The 24803-nt window shown below is 43.2% G+C and overlaps 1 protein-coding gene across 2 annotated transcripts in view; it reads right to left on the bottom strand.

The window, feature by feature from the left end:
• Nucleotides 1-24803, bottom strand: part of fbln1 (fibulin 1) — an 81384-nt gene that overhangs the window by 53531 nt on the left and 3050 nt on the right. For both annotated transcript variants that reach the window (XM_033037547.1, XM_033037548.1), the window contains exons 2-4: nucleotides 13060-13168; nucleotides 2244-2373; nucleotides 1585-1783 (exon numbers count right to left, since the gene is read on the bottom strand). In XM_033037547.1, the coding sequence (XP_032893438.1) occupies nucleotides 1585-1783; nucleotides 2244-2373; nucleotides 13060-13168 (438 nt within the window). The remainder of the gene's footprint in view (nucleotides 1-1584; nucleotides 1784-2243; nucleotides 2374-13059; nucleotides 13169-24803) is intronic.

Raw genomic sequence — 24803 nt, 5'->3', positions numbered from 1 at the left:
GATTCCGCACCGACCAGCGATACCCACACATTAACATTACCCTACACACCCTAACATCACCCTACACACACTCGGGACAATACCAAGCCAAGAAACCTACAAACCTCTACATCTTTGGGGTGTGGGAGGAAACCAAAGATCTCGGAGTAAACCCACGCTGTCACAGGGAGAACGTACAAGCTCCGTACAGACAGCACCCGTAGTTGGGATCGAACCCGGGTCTCTGGGGCTGCAAGTGCTGTAATGCAGCAACTCTCCGCTGCGCCACCCTGCCTACCTTTTATTATTTATTGATTAATTTGAAAATTCTTCATCACAAAGAACTCCATCGCATTTGGAGTTAGTTGTGGTGCTTAACTTCACAGCAATAATTGCAATTGCAGCTGTGGGTTAGCATAACTTTCAATAGGTACATCAATTTGGGTAATTAAACGGAAGAGTGTTTTCATTGATATCAAGAGAACAGCCAGCTATTCTTCAAAATGGGTCCTCAGCTCTTCGGTGATCATCTGATTATAGAGCTAGTCAGGCATGGAACAGGCCCTTTAGCCAACTTGCCCATGCTGACCTAGATGTCCCATCTACACTACTCCCACCTGCCCATGTTTGACTAAACCTGGCCTATACATGCACCTCTCCAAATGTCTTTTAAATGTTGAGCAAACACGTGGACAAAAAGTGCTGGAGTAACTCAGAATTATGGGACAGAGAATTCCTACTGAGAGAAGAAATATTTCGAAAACCTCAGATTTAAATGACCAGCCTCTTATTTTGCAACTCTGTCCCCTTGTTGATAAGATTCAAGATTCAAGATTCAAGAAAGTTTATTGTCATGTGTCCTAGATAGGACAATGAAATTCTTGCTTTGCTTCAGCACTACAGAACATAGTAGACATAAATAAATACAGAACAGAACAGATCAGTGTGACCATATACCAATGAATATATATATATACACACATAAATAAATGGATAAAGTGCAATGGGCTATTAATGATCAGAGTTTTGTTTGAGTTGAGTTTAATAGCCTGATGACTGTGGGGAAGTAGATATTCCTGAACCTGGCTGTTGCAGTCTTCAGGCTCCTGTACCTTCTACCTGAAGGCAGCGGGGAGATGAGTGTGTGGCCAGGATGCTGTGGGTCCTTGATGATGCTGGCAGCCTTTTTGAGGCAGTGACTGCGATGGATCCCCTCGATGGTAGGGAGGGTCAGAGCTGATGATAACGCACCACAAGTAAAAACATCATAACATCCACCCTGCCAAGCTCCTTTAGGATCTTTAGATGTTTGAATAAGGTTCTTCCAAACTCTAAGGAACAAGCCAAAACTGTCTAGTCTCTTATGATAGAGCAACCTCTCATCCCTGTAATTAGTCTGGTGAATCTCCTCTGGACTGCCTCCATTGCTACTATCTCTTTTTTTTAAGTACGGGGACCAAAACTGTGCACGGTATTCCATGTGTGGCCTCGCTAACTGCAATAAATTCTTCAATCAAGACAGAGAAGTCTTACTTTCAGCTAAATTGAAGTTTAAAATAAGCATTTATGGCCACTAGATCCACTGCTTACTTCTTGTAATTTTACCTGGGCTCTGGTTGTGCGCATTTCGGGCTGAATTTTCTGCTGTATGGTTGCTGGTAAATGGATTGTTGATGTCTTCCTCACCTCCTACGCAGCATGCTCTGTAAACCAGTCCACACTGGTATCCCAGAGCATGATTTGCTTCACAACTGTGTCCATTAATTTTAGCTGCTTTACCAAGATGACAGCATTGACAACATATCTGTAAAAGCATAAATGAGAAGGATCAATATATATGCATTCTCTCCCTTTAACTATCTTCACAAAAGCAAGGAGGGGATAGAGTGCGATTAGGCATAAAATTAGGCAGGTCTTATTACAATACACTCATCAAGTGCCTGATTTCATCTTTTACTAAATTAATCCCAAAATCTCTTAACATACGAACCATTTCTCCTAATTACTTCCACACTTCATTGATGATAAAACAGTTTAAAAAAAATGAAATCCTCTTCTCTGGCAAGCAGCCCAGTAAATATCATCAGCTCACCAATGTCATGTAAATGGAATGCTGGGGCTTGTGAGTCCAAACAGCTAAATGAGATCCTTTCTCCCAATCAGTGATTATATTCAAATAATTAAACTCAACATCCTTCGTTAAACATTGTGCAGTCAAAATCTTGTGGTTTGTCAAGATCTTTGGAAGGGAAAATATGCATTACCTTAGCAGTGTCGCATTGGCCGATGGCAGTTTTAAATTTCGTGCATGCATGATTTTCTCTGGCCACGTTTATGCCATCTTCACAGTGGTTCTCCTCCAGCTTTACTCGACAACATTGTTCCTTTGCTATTCTGCAATGTGGAATTTGGGAAATTTTAATCTCCTTACAAAACAGGAAACAGAGGTAAAAGTCAGCCAAGTTTCAGAAGTATTTTGTGACTTCATTAACAAGGCCTGTTAAGGATTGATCAATGCCACATGTTATTACTCTCTTAACTCTACAATGCAATTACGGTTAAAATCTTTCTCGGTTTCAGCAATCTTTCCCTTTATATAAGGGAAAGATTGCTGAAACCAAGAAAGATTTTAACCGTAATTGCATTGTACTAAATGAGAGCTTTCAAAAAGAAAATAGTAAGATAAGAAATATAACCATCAGATTAAAGGAAAAAAAACTGTGCACTAACAATCTGTGGATAAAGCCATGATAATAAATGATTGCTTCCTACATAACTCTTTTTCTGACTTCCCACAAGTCACGTTCTACATCCAGTCTATTGGGTATTAGTTGTCCCAAGTCCAGCCTTATGCCACTGAACATTGAGAAAATTGTTCTGGAAAGTCAAGGAAAATACCTAGGATGACATGTCCACCAATATTATTTGACTGAGATTTTTTGTGCATGCATTAACAGGCCCTTAGTAGTAATAAAAAGTACGGGCTTATTTACTCCCACCCAAAAAATAGACACAATCTTTAGTTTAGTTTACAGCACGGAAACAGGCCCTTCAGCCCACCGAGTCCACGCCAACCAGCGAACCTGCACACTAACACTATCCTACATACACTAGGGACAATTAACAATTTAACCAAGCCAATTAACCTACAAACAAACCTGTATGTCTTTGGAGTGTGAGAGGAAAGCAGACAACCCGGAGAAAACCCACGCAGGTCACGGGGAGAAAGTACAAACTCCGTACAGGCAAGCACCCGTAGTTAGGATCGAACCCGGGTCTCTGGCGCTATAAGGCAGCAACTCTACCGCTGCGCCACAATGTTGCCCATAAAACCGGTCAACAAATATCCGACAATAGAACCCAAGGACCAATCCTTCAGAATGCACAATACACTGAGGATTGTCATTGTTTCTAATGGAACTCCCATTGCTCCCATCACCTGCAATCTGTCCTTCCAGTAGCGTAGGATCCCATCAATGTCACTGGGGATTCCCGATTAGAGGGAAAAGGTAATGATTTTTTTAATTAATTGGAAATGTCAAAGACTAGAGAGCAAAGAGGGACAGAGTAAAAAGGAGATATGTGGGGCAAGTATTTATTTGCACGGAGCACAGTGGGTGCCGAGAACGCATTTGCCAGGGATGCTGGACGAGGAAGATACGATACTTGTTTTTAAGAGACTTTTAGATAGGCACATTACCAATGGAGGAAATGGCAGGATATGGATTAGAAACATAGAAACATGGAAAATAGGTGCAGGAGGCCATTCGGCCCTTCGAGCCAGCACCCCTATTGAATATAATCATGGCTGATCATCCATATCTGGATCTGGAAACCCTATCTGCTGCATCTGCTCCCAAGATAAGGCTTTCCATTCGAGGACATCCGAGATGTTCTCATTCTTTAGTGAACGTGGGTTCCCCCCTTCTACCATAGATGGGTCCCTCACCCACTGTATCTCATAGTCCTGCTCTTACTCCCTCTCTGTTTAACTTGGCATAATGCTCAGCACAAACATTGTGGGACAAAGGGCCTTTTCTTATGCTGTACTGTTCTATGTTTTACTAGTTTCACATTGTTCTTTTTAAATGCTTTTAATTAACATTTTATTTAATATGTTTACATTCCTAACATGAATAGAGGCATTTAGAAACAATTAAAATCATTAAACAATTCACAATGCATTGCTGCCAGTTTTTTTTCAACTGGAAAAATGTGTAAAGACCCTCTGGAGAAAGTGCCCTTTTATGATGTCACCCCTGGCCTAGTCATCGTTCCTTGCAACTGTGAGTTGAAGGTGCAGCAAATTGTTTGGATCAGGCCAGGTAAGTGCAGGCGCATCGGCTCCACAGGTTCAGTCCACTGTATGCTCTTCATTTGTTGGGTTGGACTTTGAAAGATTGTGTAAAACAAATGATAGAAAAACAGCGTTTGTTGTTCCAAATCTCTTTATTTAAAAAAAATCAATGTAAAACATGAGCAAAATGCAAACTGCTGAAGAACTCAGCAGGCCAAGCACTTTCTATTGAGGATATGAACAGATGTTGTCTGGGGTTAGGACCCTTCTTGAGACTGGATTCAGTCTGAAGAAGATTCAAGATTCAAGATTCAAGAAGTTTATTGCCATGTCAACAAGTTGATAGGAATGTGTCTTGGTTCGCTCTCAGACAGATACAATTCAGTACAATACATCCACCACATACACCACAATAAATAATAAATAATACAGACAATATCGTACGAAGGACAATATATACAGGAAGGACAGTACCCAGCAGCGTCATGTTAAACGTAGGTGCAAGTGCAAAAGAAAGTGCAAAGTGATTAGTGCAAATTCAAATATCTGATGGCTTGGAGGTAGGTGCTGTCTCTGAAGCGAGATGTTTTACTTTTAATGCTTCTATATCTCCTTCCTGATGGGAGGAGATTAAAGAGGTGATGTGCCGGGTGAAAGTGGTCTGCTATGATTTTTTTGGCCTTTCTGGTGAGTCTTGTTGAGTAAAGTGATGTCGCTGAGGGAAGTGTGCTGCAACCGATGATCTTAGTAGCTCGGCGCACTATTCTCTCCAGCCGAATCTTATCCTGCGAGGTTGTGTGACCATACCAGACAAGCATGGAGAATGTGAGTATGCTTTCTATGGTAGACCTATAGAAGTGGGTCATGGCTGGTCGACTGACCCTGAATTTTTTGAGCTGCCGCAGGAAGTAGTCGCTGGTGGCACTTACTGATTATGAGACTAGTGTTGAGCTCCCATGATAGGGATTGATGTATGGTGGTCCCGAGGAACTTAAAGAAGGTGACCCTCTCAACCACCTCTCCATTGATGAAGAGAGGGAGGAGGGGGGTGGCCTTCTTTCTGAAATCAACAACCAGCTCCTTAGTTTTTGAGATGTTAAGTATGAGGTTGTTGTTCTCACACCACCTTACTAGCTCCTCTACTTCCCTACGGTAAACGGTTTCGATGTCATTGGTAATAAGACCTACCACAGATGTGTCATCTGCAAACTTAAATAACAAGACAGAGTCAGAGTGTGAACAGCAAAAATGTGTGTATACAGAGTACAGAAGAGGTGATAAAACGCAACCCTGGGGGGCGCCGATGTTCAGGAACCTAGCCAGTGAGACATGGTTACCAATTTTTACCACCTGTTTTCTGTCACATAGAAAGTTATAGATCCATTTACATAGAGATGAGTTGACCCCCAGTTCCTGTAAAGTGTGCATCAACTTTACAGGAACGATGGTATTAAATGCGGAGCTAAAATCCACAAAAAGAATGCGAGCATATGTGGATCTGGATTCCAGGTGTTGGAGGATGGAGTGCACACAGAGGCACACTGCATCATCTACACTTCTGTTGGCTCTGTAGGCGAATTGATAAGGATCAAGTGTAATGCTGGAAAGATGTTTGCATACCAGTCTCTCAAGAACCTTCATGATGACTGAAGTTAAGGCAACAGGCCTATAGTCGTTAAGACAAGTGATGTTATTTTTCTTGGGGACTGGTACGATCACAGCTGACTTGAAACAAGCAGGCACAATTGAGAGTTGAAGTGACCAGTTGAAAATGGAGGTGAGGACGGGTGTCAGTTCATTAGAGCAGTGTCTTAATGTAGCAGGCGCCACACCGTCAGGCCCTGCTGCCTTCCTGGTGTTAAGTTGGCGGAGCAGGGTTCTGACATCATGTTCTGAGTCAGTAGGAGTAGTGTCGCCCAGCTCTGTGGTTAAAGAGGGGGACTGATGGTTGCCCTCGTCAAAACTACAGTAAAAGTCATTGAGCCTCCCAGGGAGGGAGGGGTCGCTGTCTAGAACATGGTGCTTGGTTTTATAGTCTGTGATAGCCTGCAGACCTTGCCACACCCCTTTGATGTCATTAGCTTGTAATTTGTTTTCTAGCTTTACTCTGTAGGAAGCTTTAGCTTTGATCGCAGCTCGCTGAAATTCATATTTCAGCAGTTTGTATTGAACCATGTCTCCATGTTTAAATGCATCATACTTCTTCCTACATAGTAACCTCACATCATTATTAAACCAGGGCTTGTTGTTATTATAAACAGTCACAGTTTTAGTTGGAATGCATACACTCTCACAGAAATGAATATACGATGTAACAGTGTCAGTGTAGGTGTTAATATCGTACTGGCCATCAGCCCAGAAGGTGCTCCATTCAGTGGAGTCAAAACAGTCCTGTAAAGTTTCTATGGCTTGTGAGGACCATTTCCTAGAAAGTTTGACAGTTGGTTTTTCCACCTTAAGTTTTTGACGATACTTAGGAATCAGGAGAATGGTGTTGTGGTCAGACTCACCGATAGGGGCTCTAGCCACAGCATGATATGCATCGGGTATGGAGGAATAGCATTGGTCCAGTGTATTATCCAGCCTGGTGGCAATGTGGATCTGAGACTTGTATCTCGGGAGAGCCTTCTTTAGGGTGACGTGATTAAAGTCTCCTAAAGTCGCCAGCACAACCGCGTCTGGATTGGAATTCTCCACCTCCATGATGTGATCGGCCAGTTGCTGCGACGCGGACGGAGCTGAGGCGCTCGGTGGTATGTAGACAGCGGCCAGGATGATGGAGGAAAACTCCCTCGGTAGATAGAAGGGCTTACACATCACCGTGAGAAGCTCTAAATCCGGCGAGCAGGTTTGTGACATGGTTTTGGAGTCAGTACACCAATTCCTGTTGATGTAGCAGCAAACACCACCCCCGCGTTGTTTGAGTGAGTCCCTGGTTCTGTCGGCGCGGTGGAGAGAGAAGCCTGCTTGTTGTAGCGTGGAGTCCGACATATTCTCATCCAGCCAGGTTTCAGTGAGGCACACAGCAGCGGCGTCTCTAAAGTCCCTTTGTGAGCGAATGAGCATGGAAAGCTTGTCTTTCTTGTTCGCCAGCGAACGGACGTTGGATAGGATCAAGCTTGATAAAGCTGGGCGGTGGATGCCACGCCTCAGCCGAACGAGTGCACCCCCTCTCCTGCCCCGTTTCCTCGGCTGCCCACGGTGTATCAACCACTTGCCGCCGTCTTGATGAAAGTCCGGTGGAAGTTCGGGTACAAAAGCGGGCATGTTGTCCCGAATGTGAAGTAGTTCAGTCTTATCGTGCTGAAGTAAGCCATAGCTGGGCTCCGCGAGCAAACAAAACAACACTAGACAAACAAATAGGGAGAGCAAAACTGAGTCGCCAATGAGCGGCGCCATTTTCTATCTAGAAGGGTCCAAACCCAAAATGTCATCTGTTGAAACAAGGAACTGCAGATGCTGGTTTACACAAAAAGAACACAAAGAGCTGGAAGAACTCAGTGGGTCAGGCAGCATCTCTGGAGAACATGGACAGGTGACGCTTCGGGTGAGCCTGAAGAAGGATCCCGACACGAAACCTCACCTGTTCACTTTCTCCAGAGATGCTGCCTGACATGTTGAGTTGCTCCAGCACATTGCGTCCAAAATGTCGTCTGTCCATTTCCATCAAAGATGCTCCTTGACCTGCTGAGTTCCTCCAGAAGGTTTTGTTTAGCATGTGTAACTGCCCTGAAATCGCTCTTCATTCTTCAGCAAGTATCGGACAATATTACCTAACTTCTCGCGGTTAAGTCTCCTCATTCCAGTAATCATCACAGTTATCTCCATTACATCATCTCCATAATTAGATAGAGACCTAAATATTCACAGTGCTCCAGATGTAATTTCTCTTGGACCGTATTCAATTGCAGCAAGACTTTCACTCTTTTTTATAAATGTTTATTTTATTAGAAGCAATTGTACAAGGAGAAAGTAATCGACATAACAATTATACAATTTTCGTACAGCTTCAAGCTTCAGTTTTAACATTTTATAAACTGATAGTGAATCAGAAAAAAGTAAAAAGGAAAGAATGAAAAGGAAGAAGAAAAATACAAAAAGAAAGAAGAAAAAAACCCTAAACTAACAAAGAAGTGAAAAAAAAAAAAAAGCGGAGATATATCCCACTACCCTTCCCTACGCCCGCTCACCCGACCCTAGCGTCGGTTTTGAATTTGTGTTCAACCATTCTGTTGTTGACGAAATTCAATGAAAGGAGACCATATTTTGGAAAATTGGTCTGATTTGTCTGCCAAAACAAGCCTTATTTTTTCTAAATGTATTGATTCAGTCATTTCTGTGATCCACATCTTCATTGTGGGAACTGTAATCTTTTTCAAGAATTTAAGTATAAGTTTTTTCGCAGTTATTAAACCATAGTCAAGGAAACGTCTTTGGAATATCGTTAACAGAGCAGCCCTCTGACATTCCTAATATTATTAATTTTTAATCTGACTCCAATTGAATTTTGAGTGTTTTAGAAATGGTATTGAATATTCCCATCCAGAAATGTTGTATTTTTATACAGGATACAAAATAATGGGTTAGGGTGCAAGACTTTTACTCTAGGCATTCAAAGTACTTGTTGACTGTTTATTACTTGTTGACTTGTTAAACGTGTCTGTTTCTATGTTGTACAATTCAATGATTCTTTGATTCAATGTGAAAACCAGTGGATGTAGTACATTTGTATTTCTAAAAGGCATTTGATAAAATGTCCCATATGATGTTTGCCCACAAGTTAAGGACCCAGCGTCATATGCATAATATTTTTTTTTAATTCAGGAGATTGCTAGCTTGCCATCCTCAATTTCATTTGAAAAGTTGATGGAGAACCAGTTTCTTCTACCACTGCGGTCCTTCTTGTAAAGAGCCCCAGAGACGATAGAATAATGCAGATACATATATTTCTGTCAGGATGCTGTGCAACTTGTAGAAACAAGCAACTGCAGATGTTGGTTGACACAATAGGACACAATGTGCTGGAGTAACTCAGCAGGTTGGGCAACATCTGTTAAGAACATGGATAGATGATATTTCGGGCGGGGTCCCTTCTTCAAACTGATTGTAGGGGCGGAAATAAAATCTGGGTGAGACAAGAGGCAGGAAAAAGTGTGGCAGGTAATAGATGGACACAGGCGGGGGGGGGGGGAGGGGGTTGATAGGCAGATGGTTGGAACAAAGGCGAGAGATTAAAGCAGAAGATGTGAGACATTGGGCCCACACTTTCAGGCACTTTTTCATCAAGCTTCTAACGTAGCTTTACATGGATGGATGATTGCTTTTACTGACATAAAGCCAAAATAATTGTGTCACTTTCAGGTTAGATAATGACTGAGGTCAGCAGTATCTTAGAAACCGCTCAGACATGAAAAGTTGTTATACCCAAAGCTTTCCGTGGGAAGCGAATGCAAGGCACAGGCCAAGCGCGACATAATCTAGATAATTCAAAGGTATTGTGATATCAATGCCAGAAATGCAGAAAGTTAGCAGACAGGACAGCAAGTTATTAAGAAGGTCAATGGAAGCAAAACGAAGCATCAAGTTGAAACTCACAGAGTAACAGGTGAGGGAGAACATGCAAACTCCACACAGATAACACCGGATGCCAGGGAGCTGTTAGGCTGCACTACTGTTGGATTACTGTAGGTACACAAAATTGCTGGAGGAACTCAGCGGGTGCAGCAGCATCTATGGAGCGAAGGAAATAGGCGACGTTTCGGGCCGAAACCCTTCTTCAGACTGATGGGGGGTGGGGAAAGAAAGAAGGAAAAAGGGGAAGAGGAGGAGCCCGAGGGCGGGCGGATGGGAGGGTGGGAGGAGACAGCTAGAGGGTGAAGGAAGGGGAGGGGACAGCACAGGCTAGCCAAATTGGGGGAATTCAATGTTGATGCCATAGGGGCGCAAGGACCCCAGACGGAATATGAGGTGCTGTTCCTCCAATTTCCGCTGTTGCTCACTCTGGCAATGGAGGAGACCCAGGACAGAGAGGTCGGATTGGGAATGGGAGGGGGAGTTGAAGTGCTGAGCCACCGGGAGGTCATGTAGGTTAAGGCGGACCGAGCGGAGGTGTTCGGCGAAACGGTCGCCCAACCTACGCTTGGTCTCACCGATGTAAATTAGCTGGCATCTAGAGCAGCGGATGCAGTAGATGAGGTTGGAGGAGATACAGGTGAACCTTTGTCGCACCTGGAACGACTGCTTGGGACCTTGAATGGAGTCGAGGGGGGAGGTGAAGGGACAGGTGTTGCATTTCTTGCGGTTGCAACGGAAAGTGCCCGGGGAGGGGGTGGTGCGGGAGGGAAGGGAAGAATTGACGAGGGAGTTGCGGAGGGAGCGGTCTTTGCGGATCAGTCAGTTGTGTGTGGGTGCAGGAGGTGGCACCAAAGCAGTCGTCAATGTAGCGGAGGTAGAGGTCGGGGATGGGGCCCTGGTACGCATTGAACAAGGATTGTTCAACGTACCCGACAAAGAGGCAGGCGTAGCTGGGGCCCATGCGTGTGCCCATAGCTACGCCTTGTGTTTGGAGGAAATGGGAGGAGTCAAATGTAAAGTTATTGAGGGTGAGGACCAACTCCGCTAAGCGGAGGAGAGTGTCAGTGGCTGGGTAAAGGTTGCTCCTCTGGTCGAGGAAGAACCGGAGGGCTTTGAGGCCATCCTGGTGGGGGATGGAGGTGTAGAGTGACCGGACATCCATGGTGAAGATGAGGGGGTGAGGGCCCAGAGAGTGGAATGCGTGGAGGCGGCGGAGAGTGTCTGAGGTGTCTAGAACATAGGTGGGGAGGGATTTGACCAAGGGGGATAGGATGGTGTCAAGGTATGTGGAGATGAGTTCGGTGGGGCACGAACACGCAGAGACAATGGGTCTGCCGGGAGAGCCGGGTTTGTGGATTTTAGGGAGAAGGTAAAAACGGGCCGTGCGGGGCTGGGGAACGATGAGTTTGGAGGCTTGGTCAGGTAGGGCGTGGGAATTGATGAAGTCGGTGATGGTGCTAGAAATGGTGGCCTGGTGCTCGTCAGTGGGGTCATGGTCCAAGGGTAAGTAGGAGGAGGTGTCCGAGAGTTGGCGCGTGGCCTCAGCTTTGTAGAGATCGACGCGCCAGACTACCACGGCACCTCCCTTGTCGGCTGGTTTGATGACCCAGTCTGGGTTTTTGCGGAGAGATTCGATGGCAGTGCGTTCAGAGGGGGAAAGATTGGAGTGAGACAGGGGAGTGGAGAAGTTGAGGCGGTTGACGTCGCGGCGGCAGTTCTGAATGAAGAGTTCCAGAGCCGGGACTTTCTGAGGGGGGTTCCACGAGGAGGGGGTGCGTTGGAGACGGGAAAAGGGGTCATCATTAGGGGGCGAGGACTCCTTCCCATGGAAGTGCGCTGTGAGGCGGAGACGACGGTAGAAGCTCTCCAAGTCATGGTGGGCGCGGAACTCATTGAGATGGGGACGGAGGGGGACAAAGGTGAGACCTCTGCTGAGGACAGACCGTTGGGTGGGGGAGAGGGGGAGGTCGGGGGGGATGGTGAACACCCGGCAGGGGTGGGAGTTGGGGCCAGAGGAAGGCAGGTGGGATTACTGTGTTGCCCGTTTTCCTTTAATTCTGATGGACCAGATGGATAGAAAGACATGAATGTAGAACAGCAGAAAATACAGGGTTAACGTGCTGAAACAGCAGATGCAGTGATGCGACGTATCATGCAATCCCATGCATCAAACATGTAACTTCTCGCTCACTCACAAGGCCAGGGAAGGGACATTAAGTTGAAAATCACCTTTATCCCAGCTGTTCACACACACTAACATGAACAGTACATTGTGCCTCAGTTGTTAAAAAAAAGAATAATAAATGTAAAAATATAATATAACACAACACACATTTCCTTTGCAATAATGGACATAATTTGATCAGAGAGGCTTCATGCTGGCACCTCTCAACCTGTCTCAACTTGCAAAACTATGAGAAAGTCTTCTAACATTTACCACGCTCCTCATACCCACTCCTGTGCTCTCCTACTCCTTGCATGGTCAAACCTTCAAAGGCTCTTTATGAAATAATTTACTAATCAGACTTTATGATGGAACTATGCAAAGGGTCTTCTCCAAATGCATCACCCCAGGATGCCACTATAGCTGAAGGGTTAAGGATAACTATTTCCTGAAAACAGTTTAGCACATGTTTTCAACCTCTATTTGTTTCAACTCCGCAGCACATACAAGGCACATTTCCTGTTTTTTCTAGTCTTTGTGTCTGCACCCGTGTCCAACCCTCGAGGCATTTCCTGTATTGCTCAATGTTATCTTTCATCCTCTAACCCCCACCTCCGTCACCATCATTCACCCTGACAGCAAGACGCAGATTGTGGGCTTTTCAGACCATCACCAATGCCAAAAATATTATGCACTAACATTCTTAAATTAAATAGCTGTCACACTGGGACTGGGTTTACTGAACTTGCAGTTGATTTCAACCAAAGAATGCAGTTTTTTAATCATTGAAGGAGGAATTCGGGATGAACTAGAAAAGTATCAGTATTATGCATGACAATTAATCTGTGCAGGATTTTACTGAGTAATTATCTGAATCGGATACTTGCTCAGTTGCAGAACATCATCAACTTTTCTTTTACCTTTCAATCTTAATGCAGAGTCCTGACCTAGTGCATAAACATTGATCACAGATGCTGTTTGACCTGCTGTGTTCTTCTAGCTTTCTATTTGCATAAAGATATATTTTAGAATGTTTGATAAATACCTGCAGTTTGAGTCTTCCAGTGTGTAGGGTAGAGTCTCACACTCCTTTTTCTCAGTAGCCCACTTCAATCCATTCAAACAGCAGGCATCAAATGGACTTTGTACCGTCACTGTAATGAAAGGAAAAGAAATGTATGAACAGAATACTTTATTTCAGTACTTACTTTTTCCGGGACAGATGTGCAATAAATTTTATTAACATAGAGCAGTACAGCATAGGAACAGGCCCTTTGGTCAACAACATGACGCCAAGGTAAACTAATCTCCTCTGCTGAGCCCGTAAACCTGGAGCAGGAGCTCCTTAAGGCCAAGGTATTTCTCGGCGGTAGGGGGGTTTTGCGAGGAACTGCTTGACTTCCCCGGCCGAGGGCCCCCACCAGGTAGAAGTAGCGGGTGTCATCCGCCGTAATGCCCCGCAGCTGGAATTGGGCCTCCTCCTGCTGAAACCAGACGCGAGGCCAGGGCGGTCGAGAAGGTAGGTAATTTAACAAAGACTGCGTCGAGAGACAGGACCCGGTCGGCCTGCGAGGCAGACGGATGGGCGGCTCTGTCCTTTGGCTCTATTATGACAGCAATGGAGCGTCGAGGTCACCAATGTGGCGCGGCGATAGGCCCGAAATGAAGGCGAGGAACCAGGTATTTCGGCAGGACTTTAATTAGGTGTTGTTCTCCTGTCAGACGGGTCCGCAAGAGAGAGATTGCGCCCAAACCCCTGCCCTTTATCCCTGTAGCTAAGGGCCGCCCCCGGACTAGCCCATTCCCATGCCGAGGGGTTCGATAGTGGAAATCAATGATCCTATAGCGAGCAAGATAGGCACTCGACGGGAACATGAGCTAATGATAAAGATCTCGAAGGATAGATGGGAAAAATATTTGATGAATACACATAACTGTTCTATTAATGGAAGACATAATTTAATTCAATTCAAATTATTACATAGACTATATTATTCAAAAACGAGGTTGAATACATTTTATCCAAACATCCCTCCCAGGTGCGATAAATGTTTGTTTCAAAACGCTAATATAACACATTCATTTGTAGGATGTACAAAGTTGAATAAATTTTGGAGTGATATATTTGATATATTTACAAAGCTCTTCAAGTCAAGAATAGAACCCAAAATGGAATGGATTATATTTGGAATAATAGGAGAAGATACCAATTTAAATAAAGACCAAAATGTATTTTTTAATTATGGGTTAATAATTGGAAAGAAATTGATACTTAAATTTTGGAAAAATACAACCATACCAACTGTTAAAATGTGGATTAGGAATATGATGGACATAGCACGCCTTGAAGAAATGAGACTCCGACTAATAGATAAATATGACCAATTCTTAAGGAGTTGGTCTCCTTTCATCGACTTTTTGGAATCATGTGATGCAGCGGTACCATAAGGATTGCTGATTTCAGTTCATGACGTGGATAGATCTACATCTCCGAATACAGATTTGAAAAATTCTCTTTTAAGGGGCCTTCTCTTCTATTTCTACTTTCCACTTTTTCTTTTTTTTTTTATATACACACTTCACGTTTTTCTACTCTCTACCATCTATTTTTCCACTTTTTCCCCTTTCTATTGTTTTCTTTTTCTTGTCTTGCTTACTTCCTTCTCATAACATAAAACTAGAGGTTGTACATAGAATGAATTACGGTATGACATAGTTGGCACCTAAAATTAGGTTCCACTGTACTGTTTTGTACTGTATTAACTTCTAATAAAATAAACAAATTTAAAAAAAAAAAAAAAAAAAAAAGATAGGCACTCGACAAAAAAGACGTGGTACGGTCATGGGCAGATTCATGGGTAATTTAAGGCCCCATTTCCGTAACCGGATTCCGTCTCCGCACCAAAGATCCCATAGGATAATAGTGTGGAGACGGAAGCCGGTTACGGAAACATCCTCGTCAAAATAAAAGTTATTTGGTAAAAATCTTCTCCTCATTTTCAGAATTTTTATTTATTAACACAAACTGTTCCCCCGCAACGTTGATTACACTGCGAGTCGGGTCGGGTCCGGTCCGGTCCGGTTACGGAAATGGATGAAAAAAAGGCCCACATTCCGTTCCGTGGTGTACTACACATCAGCCCATTGCATTTAGCAGGAGTGGTCTATCTTGCTCCGCTATAGGATCTTTGGTGGAAATGGCCCGACCCTTGGGAGCCGCCACACCATCATCACATCTGCATCCACAATCACCTCTGGCAGCTTGTTCCAGGCACCCACCACGCTCTGTTTTGATGAATAGTGCTACACTTTTTTCTTTTGAGTCTATATTTTGGCTTTATATTTAGAGAAGGGTGACTACATCCTCAGTGTCTAGGCACTGACCTTGCAATAAGAACTTGACGAAGAATGAAATCAAAGATTCAGATTTTCAGCAGATTGAAATTATTTTAAATATTAACTTGAACAGATCCTCCGAAGAATTGACAGAAGTCCAAACTTCGAGTGGATCCAGTGAAAAAATGCCATGAACAAATGAGACTTCTTGAACACAGAGGCTCAAAGATTCTCAGCCCATGAACATCCTTAATAAACATAGAAAGAAATATAGAAAAATAGGTGCAGGAGTAGGCCATTCGGCCCTTCAAGCCAGCACTGCCATTCAATATGATCATGGCTGATCATCCAAAATCAGTACTCTGTTCCTGCTTTTTCCCCCATATCTCTTGATTCCTTTAGTCCTAAGAGCTAAATCTAATTCTCTCTTGAAAACATTCACTGCCTTTTGTGGCAGAGAATTCCACAGATTCACAACTCTCTGAGTGAAATAAAATTCTTCATCTCAGTCCTAAATGGCCTACCGTTATTCTTAAACTGTGACCCCTGGTTCTGGACTCCCCCAACATCGGGAACATTTTTCCTACATCTATCCTGACCACCCCTTTAAGAATTTTATATGTTTCAGTAAGATTTCCTCTCATCCTTCTAAATTCCAGCGAATACAAGCCCAGTCGACCCATTCTTTCATCGTATGTCAGTCCAGCCATCCCGGGAATTAATCTGGTGAACCTATGCTGCACTCCCTCAATAGCAAGAATGTCCTTCCTCAAATTAGGAGACCAAAATTGCACACAATACTCCAAATACAGTCTCACCAGGGCACTGTACAACTGCAGTAGGACCTCCTTGCTCCTAAACTCAAATCCTCTCGCAATGAAGGCCAACATGCCTATTAGCTTTCTTTACTGCCTGTTGTACCTGCATGCTTACTTTCAGTGACTGATGTACAGGCACACCCAGGTCTAGTTGCACCTCCCCTTTTCCTGATCTGACACCATTCAGATAATAATCTGCCTTCCTGTTCTTGCCCCCAAAGTGGATAATCTCCCATTTATCCACATTATACTGCATCTGCCCACTCACCCAACCTATCCAAGCCACCCTGTAGCTTCAAAGCATCCTCATTGCAGCTCACACTGCCACCCAGCTTTGTGTCATCCGCAAACCTGGAGATGTCACATTTAATTCCCTCGTTAATATATTTTGTAAATAATAAATTAATAAATCGTTAATATATTTTGTAAATAACTGGGGTCCCAGCACCGAGACTAGCGGCACCCCACTAGTCACTGCCTGCCAATCTGAAAAGACCTGTTAATCCTACTCTTTGCTTCCTGTCTGCCAACCAGTTCTCTATCCATGTCAATACCCTACCCCCAATATCATGTGCTCTAATTTTGCACACTAATCTCTTGTGTGGGACCTTGTCGAAGGCTTTTTGAAAGTCCAAATACACCACATCCACTAGCATCCATTCTACTTGTTACATCCTGAAAATATTCCAGAAGATTAGTCAAGCATGATTTCCCCTTCATAAATCCATGCTGACTTTGACCAATCCCATTATGCTGCTATAGCATCTTTAATTATCAACTCATCAGCTTCCCCACTACCGATTTAAGGCTAACTGGTCTATAATTCCCTGGTTTCTCTCTCCCTCCTTTCTTAAAAAGTGGAACAACATGTTCTTATTGTCACCCTTGGTTCTACCATGTGCTGCTGTGTCATAGGGGGAGACTGCAGTAATTGTTTGTTGAAGGACATTGGAGATAAATGACATTTCCCCACCCCCTCTCACCACCAATCCCCATATTAACCCCTCAAGAAGGGTTTCGACCTAAAACGTTGCCTATTTCCTTCGCTCCATAGATGCTGCCTCACCCGCTGAGTTTCTCCAGCATTTTTGTCTACCCCATATTAATTTCTCCAGAAAATGCTTATCTAGTTGGACAGACTTCAGCATTTCACATAAGTGGCACTTCATACATAAAACAAGTCAATGAAGAACCCCGATCCGATTCATCACCTATCCATGTTCTCCAGAGATGCTGCCTGACTCGTTGATTTACTCCCAACACTTTGTATCATTTTTTCATGGAGTGTCAAAGCAGGTTTACACCATTGAAGTCGCATTTGAGCAGAACTGATTTTTGCAACATTTGTGCACATGGACCTACACGCACATTTTCCAGCAGGCGACACCGGGTGATCCTGTAAATTATCAATCACTTTTCCATCTCCGGAGCTGGTTCATTTACACACTTAAGTGTTGACAAATAAATATTGTCTTTAGAGAGGATGGGATCATATAATATCTTCTTCAATCTTCAACGAAATGAAAACAAATCAGTGAACTAAATTACCAACAGCTTTGGCCAATTTTTTCCTTGATCTTTAAATGTTCATGTCTAAAAGGACTTGAACAGATTGAGCACATTTTATCATTTTATCTAAAACTGAGACATGATGAAAATATGCACTGCAAAACACCACATGTCAGACGCGTGAAAATGCCAGAAAATGAAAACTAGACTGTCAAAACAATCCTCAGCATCTTTTTGATATTTTAATACTTCATTGCCAAATCCCAAACATTGCTTAAAGTATAAAGACAATTCTGTAATAAATTAACTTCAAGGCCAAGAAACTTAACTGAAGGATAATTACTTTCAAGCTCAGACATAATCAACAACTCAGACTGCAAAAGACAACAAATAGGGATTGCTGACAGATTCAGTTGTATCAGATTAAGTTTTAAAAAATCATGGACTGCAGCTGAAATGTTGGAGTCTGAAACAGACATTACTCCCTAAAATGATATTTTATAGCCAACAAAATTATTTTGCCAGGCATGTTTATTTGTAGAACTCACAATAAATACTGTGTGGTGATTAAGAGGAGCGGTAATAATACGCCTCTGCCCCAGTGGAGGAAGGTTGGCTATAAAATGAGGATTGTGTGACTTTTATTGCAAGGAATAAACTGTCTCCAGGTGAATCAATGTACTGTGACAATATCACTTGCATGTCAGGCTACAGTGCATCATTTCCTCCAGTTACGTCAATGGATTGTGAGTCCTACACACCATATCTTTGTGAAGTGTTGTTGCACATTATGCTATAAACTAATTTATTATTGCTCAACTGGCTGGCAAATCTTGCAGAGAGCATTGCAACGTGCTGATCAATGATGCACCTTGTGACGCTGTGACAACTGTTGTGCAATCTGCTTTGGAATGGTAGAACTGCAAGAAGATATCATCAGCCATGTTAGATGTTCTATGATATGGAACTCCACACACCCCCACTTCATTTTTTCACATTATTGCCTTACCTTCCAAATCTGTTTACTTCTACATTAAAATGTGCAAGGCTTGGGTTATGATCAGGCATGTATCTAATGTTATTTTGCTACTACCTCCTAATATTACCCAAACCGTACCCGATGCCTCTTACCTGAGTTATTGACATAACAATGACTAGGTTATGTCCTTTGTCTTGGTATCCCTGCTTGTATGCCATGGTCAGCATTCTAGCCATTCTTCCGAAGGGTTTGTTTTATTCTAAAGCAGCAAATATATGGTGCCTGTTGGATATCAGTTTCTACAAAACCTTGATCTCACTGTGTTTCTCCAACCTTCCACACACAGCACCATTGCCATCCTGCTTCTCTCCATGAGGTGAACTTAGATCTGGAGATATCTGACAGATACCCTTTGTCCCTCCTTTGTCAAGGTTCTTCCAATTTATAATCTACCTCAAAGAGCCAAACCTTGCGGGCAGTTAGCATGAAATTTTGGCATTCAACCACTGTAACCCAAGTAATTCCTATATTTCTATGTACAAGCTAAGAAACAATATAAGCAATAAGAAGAGGTATAGGCCTGTTGGCCCCTTGAACTACCTCCATCATTGAGAAGGATCATGGCTCATCTTGTATTCCACATGTCCATTTTCCTGACATTTCCCCATAATCCATTGCTAATTAGAAATCAATATATCTCAGCTTTAAATCTAACCAAGGAGTCTACATCTATGCCTCTTTATGGCAAGGAGCTCTAAAGACACTCAACCCTCTCCCAGAACAAATTCTTCCTCATCTCAGTTGTAAATACCATGCCCTCTGGTTCTGGACTCTCGTATGAAATGAAATATTCCCTCAACACTTACTTCTGTCCAGCATGTTAAGAATTTCACGTGATTCAAAAGGTCACCTTTCATTCTTTTAAATTTTCATGGGTAAAGTTTCAACCCACGAGGGAAGCCCACACTGCCCTGTACAACCACTCTATTCTCATCAAGTAGGAATTTAGCTGTATTGTGACGGTTTTATCACTTAACCCAGCAGATTATCGAAAGTTTCTGCCTTGAGGCTGACTCTTGCATTTGAAATTTGATCTGTGAAAGAAAAACCTGAAAACTCTCCACTCATTCCAGATGTAACCGTAAAATTGTTTTTTAAAAAAGAGCCAGAAACTTAATGAGATGTTCAGCTGCAATAAAATGTTAAGTGCAATTTGTTTTAGATCTTGTTTCAGTTTGTTTGGTTAGTCAGATTATACCGCATAGCTGAAACTGGAAGAGGTTATCCGGTGGATAGAGTGGTCATTGAATCTGCACACGTGTGGACTAAAGATTGCATTGGACATTCATCAGAACCTGGCTTTAATACAAATGGAATAACTTTACTAAATCTTAATATCATTAAATAAAACATTTTTTGGTTTGCTTATCAAGTTATTTATTGTGTACTCTGTTTACAAATCTGGTACGCTGCTGTAAGTACTGTAAGAATTTCATTGTTCCATTTCGGTACATCAGCCCAGTTCAGTTTTGTTTATTGTCACGTGTACCGAGGTACAGTGAAAAGCTTTTGTTGCATGCTATCCGGTCAGCAGAAAGACAATACATGATTACAATTGAGCCATTTACAGTATATAGATACATGACAGGGAATAACGTTTAGTGCAAGGTGAAGCCATCAAAGTCTGATCAAGCATAGTCAGAGGGTCACCAAAGAGGTAGATAGTAGTTCAGCACTGCTCTCTGGCTGTGGTAGGATGATTCAGTTGCCTGATAACAGCTGGGAGGAAACGGTCCCTGAATCTGAAGGGGTGCATGCTTACACTTCTATACCTTTTGCCTGATGAGGCAAAGTGAGGTATAAATGAGTCTATGGAAGGGAGTCTGAAGAAGGGTCTCGACCCGAAATGTCGCCAATTCCTTCTCTCCATAGATGCTGCCTCACCCGCTGAGTTTCTCCAGCATTTTTTGTCTACTTTCTATGGAAGGGAGTTTGGTTTGTGTGATGGTCTGGGCTGCGTCCTCAATTTGCTGCAATTTCAGTCTTGGATGGAGCTGTTCCCAAACCAAGCTGCTTTGCATCCTGATAAAATGCTTTCTATGGCACATCTTTAGAAGATGGTGAGAGTGGGAGGTGACATAGGACAATAAACACTCCTGACTCTCTTGACCCTTGGCATGAGATCAAACCCAGAGACCTGGGTTCAATCCTGACCTCTGGTATTGTACATGTGGAGTTTGCATGTTCTCCTTGAGACAGCGTGAGTTTCCTCTGGGTGCTCCAAGTTCCTCCCATATCACAAAGATGTGCGGGTTTGTAGTTTAATTGGATTCTGTAAATTGGCCATAGTGTGTAGGTAGTGGATGGTAAGTGGGATCTACAGAACCAGTGTAAACGGATGATCCGTGGTTGGCATGGACTCAGACGGCTGAAGGGCCTGTTTCCATGCTGTGTCTCTAAACTAAGCTAAACTAGACACACCCTCTGCAATTCCCTGCTTAACTCATCCCTTCCCACCAAAACACCCCCTCCCCTGCAACTGCAGGAGATGCATCACCTGTCCATGCTCCTCCCTTGACTCTGTTCAGGGACCCCGACAGTCCTTTCAGGTTAGGTAGAGATTCAATTGCACCTCCTCCAACCTCACCTACTGCATCCGTTGTTCAAGATGTGGACTCTTGTACATCGGCAAGACCAAACGTAGACTGGGCGATCGTTTCACTGAACACCTTCGCTCAGTCTGCGTGGACCTACCCAATCTCCCGGTTGCCAAACAAATTCCTCGTCCCATTCCCACACTGACCTTTTTGTCCTAGGCCTTCTCCATTGTCAGAGTGAGGCTAATCGCAATTTGGAGGAACAGCATCTCATATTTTGCTTGGGCTGCTTACAACCCAGTGGTATATTGATTTATCTAACCAAGTAACCCCTGCACTCCCTCTCTAATAAATACTATGCTAAGAGAATTACTTTCCTGAATCAGACTAGCATTAATAAATCAACAATGGAGGTTACCAGCAAGTGCAACCTAATACTTGTCAAGATGACTGCATTGCAGATATGTATGATGCATTTACGGGTGTTTTTGTATTTTGTACAAGCTTTTTTAGTCGTACCGCTTTTTTGTTTTTTAATGAAAAGACAATTCCATTCTTAGTTAAATCACTTTACCCCATCTGATAGATGTTCACCTGTTTTCGGGGAACTTGATGAAGATACAAAATGTCATTAAGTGGTCAGGCTGCAGTTGGAATGGGTTCTATACAATCAACATTTCATCAGCATTTAAGATCCTATACTTTATGAAAGGTACATGGGTTTCTCAAGCAAAGTGTGACAGAGTAAAGATAAAAGCGGCACAGTGGCGCAGCGGTGGAGTTGCTGACTTACAGCGCCGGAGACCCTGGTTCGATCCTGACTGTGGGTGCTGCCTGGTCTGGAGCTTGTACGTTCTCCCTGTGACCGCGTGGGTTTTCTCCGGGTGCTCCAGTTTCCCCTCCACATTCCAAAAACATGCAAGTGTGTAGGTTAATTGGATTCTGTAAATTGTCCCTAGTGTGCAGGATAGAACTAGTGTATGGGTGATTGCTGGTTGGCACTGGCACAGTGGGCCGATAGGCCCGTTTCTACTCTGTATCTCTAAACTAAACTAAACTAAACAAGAACTGAAGAGGCTTTCCTTTCCTACTAAGCTGTGTGACATCATTGTGGATTTTCTACTCTATTTTATTTGTTTTCTGGTCTGAACAACTCAAAAATGTTAGCTAACAAAAATCCATTGATCAATTTTGACTGAGCAACCACAAAATCATAGTTTTCACTGTGCTTTCAGAAACTGTTGCTTCATTTCATTTCTTCTGGCCAAATTCTAATTTTAAATGACGAAAGAAAACATTGCTCATTCTGGAAAGCTGAAATAAAAATAAATGCAAGAAATAATCAGTAGGTCAGGCTGAATAAATGGAAAGGGAGAGAAAGTTAACATTTCATATTGACAACGTTTTATCGTTATCTGCTTTCTCTTGTATTAACCAACCAGAGGAAATAAATTATTTGTATATACCCTAATGAATTACTCTGTTATTTCAAGCACCTCAATTAGGTCACCCTCTTAACTTTCTACAATAGAAGGGTTTTGACCCGAAACGTCGCCCATTTCCTTTGCTCCATAGATGCTGCGTCATTTGGACTACAATGATTCAATGGTACTTTATTGTCACATGTACCTAGCTGCAGTGAAATTCTTTGTTTTTGCGTACAATCTGGTAAAATCATACAGCAGACTTCACCGAGGCAGTACTCAAAGAATCACCATTTTTCTGGCAGCAACAAAGTTATAAAAGTTCTTAGTACACTTATCCTCTCTCGGCGGCCTGTCCGCCGGGTCCTTCTTTGCTCTCGGCGGCCTCCTGCCGGCCCGTCGTTCGGCTCCGCGGCGCATCCCTGGAGGATCAGCAAACAATTACCTCTCCTCGTCCCGTCCTCACCATCCTCGTCACCGTTTTGTTTCTTTTGGTTTGGTAAGAACATTCACTTTGGTTCGCCGTGAGTGGATTTGTGTAAATGGATGGTCAATGCACACTTGGTGGGCTAGGACCCATTTCCATCTGTAGAACTATTGTCTTATGACACTATAATATAGAACATACAGCTGTGCAGCAGAGAAACGTTCCTGTTGGTCCACAATGTCTGTGCTAAACATGATGCAAAATTAAATTAACCTCTTCTGCCTGCACACGAGCAAACAGTCTCAATTCCCTCTATACTCATATGCCTATTTAAAAGCCTCTTAAATGCCACGATGGTATCTACTAACTCCATCACCTCTGGCAGCACATTCCAGGCAACTCCCACACTCAGTGTAAAAAATACTTGCCCCGCACATCTCCTTTCCTTCTCTGACCTTAAAGTTATGCTCTTGAGTATTTAACATTTCCTTCCTGGGAAAAAATTCTGACTGCCCATCCAATCTAATACTCTCATAATTTTATAAATTGCTATTAGATCTCCTCTCATCCTCCGACACTCAAGAGAAAACAATCCCAGTTTGTCCAAGCTCTTTATATGGCTAATACCGTTTAATCCAGGCAGCATCGGGTAAACCTCCTCTGCACCCTCTACAAAGCCTCCACATCTTCCCGGAATTGGTCAATCAGAACTGCACACAATATTCCAAATGCAGCCGAATCAAAGTTTTCTACCTTAACAGTAAGTGTCCTTGCAGCTTGATTATTTTTTTTATTGCAAGTTTGGCAAGTTGCTAAATCATGTATCTACATGAGATGTTAAACCGCCATTGACCTGCTTATTGTACATTATTTTCAATATTTGATTTCATTTGGGTAGAAACCAATTATATGTTGAGCACAATAATGGCAGGCAATGTTTCTAGTCGAGAGAGGGGAGAGACAGTCAAGGAAACAGGTTCTTCGGCCCAACTCGTCCATGCCAACCCATCTAATTAATCCCATTTGCCCGCATTTGGTCCATATCCCTCTAAACCTTACCTATCCATGTAACTGTGCACGTATCTTTTAAATATTATTATTGTGACTGCCTCTACTACCTCCTCTGGCAACCATTCCATATATTCATCACCCTATGAGTGAAAAAGCTGCCCCTCAGGTTCCTATTAAATCTTTTCCCACTCATCTTAAGCCTATGTCTTCTGGTTCTTGGTTCCCCCTTCACTGGGTAAAAAGGTTCTGACTGTCTACCCTTTCTTTGGCTCTCATAATTTTATACACTTCTATCGGGTCTCGCCTCACTTTGCAGATATTGTCCTGTCCTCAGCTTTCTAGCCCCTGTATGAAGAAGGGTCACAACCCGAAACGTCACCTATTCATGTCCTCCCCAGATGCTGCCTGGCCTGCTGAGTTCCTCGTGGGTAGTGCTTTGCTCAAAATTCAAGCATCTGCACTCTCATATCTCCATTGTAAACATTATCACTTGCTGTATGTTAGGCAATGCAAATTTCCAATGAACCAACTGGCCTTACATTCCTGTAGTCTGAAGATAGACACAGAAAGTTAGAGTAACTCAGCGGGACGTCCGGAGTGGACCCGGCGGCGACAGTGGAGAGGTTGGTGCGGTGCGGCGGTCGATGAAGGCGCCAACTGACCGACGGACGAGGGTGGACATGCGGAA

The sequence above is a fragment of the Amblyraja radiata genome, chromosome 19 (assembly GCF_010909765.2).
Source record: "Amblyraja radiata isolate CabotCenter1 chromosome 19, sAmbRad1.1.pri, whole genome shotgun sequence".
NCBI lineage: Eukaryota > Metazoa > Chordata > Chondrichthyes > Rajiformes > Rajidae > Amblyraja > Amblyraja radiata.
This window is presented reverse-complemented; position numbering and strand designations above follow the sequence as displayed.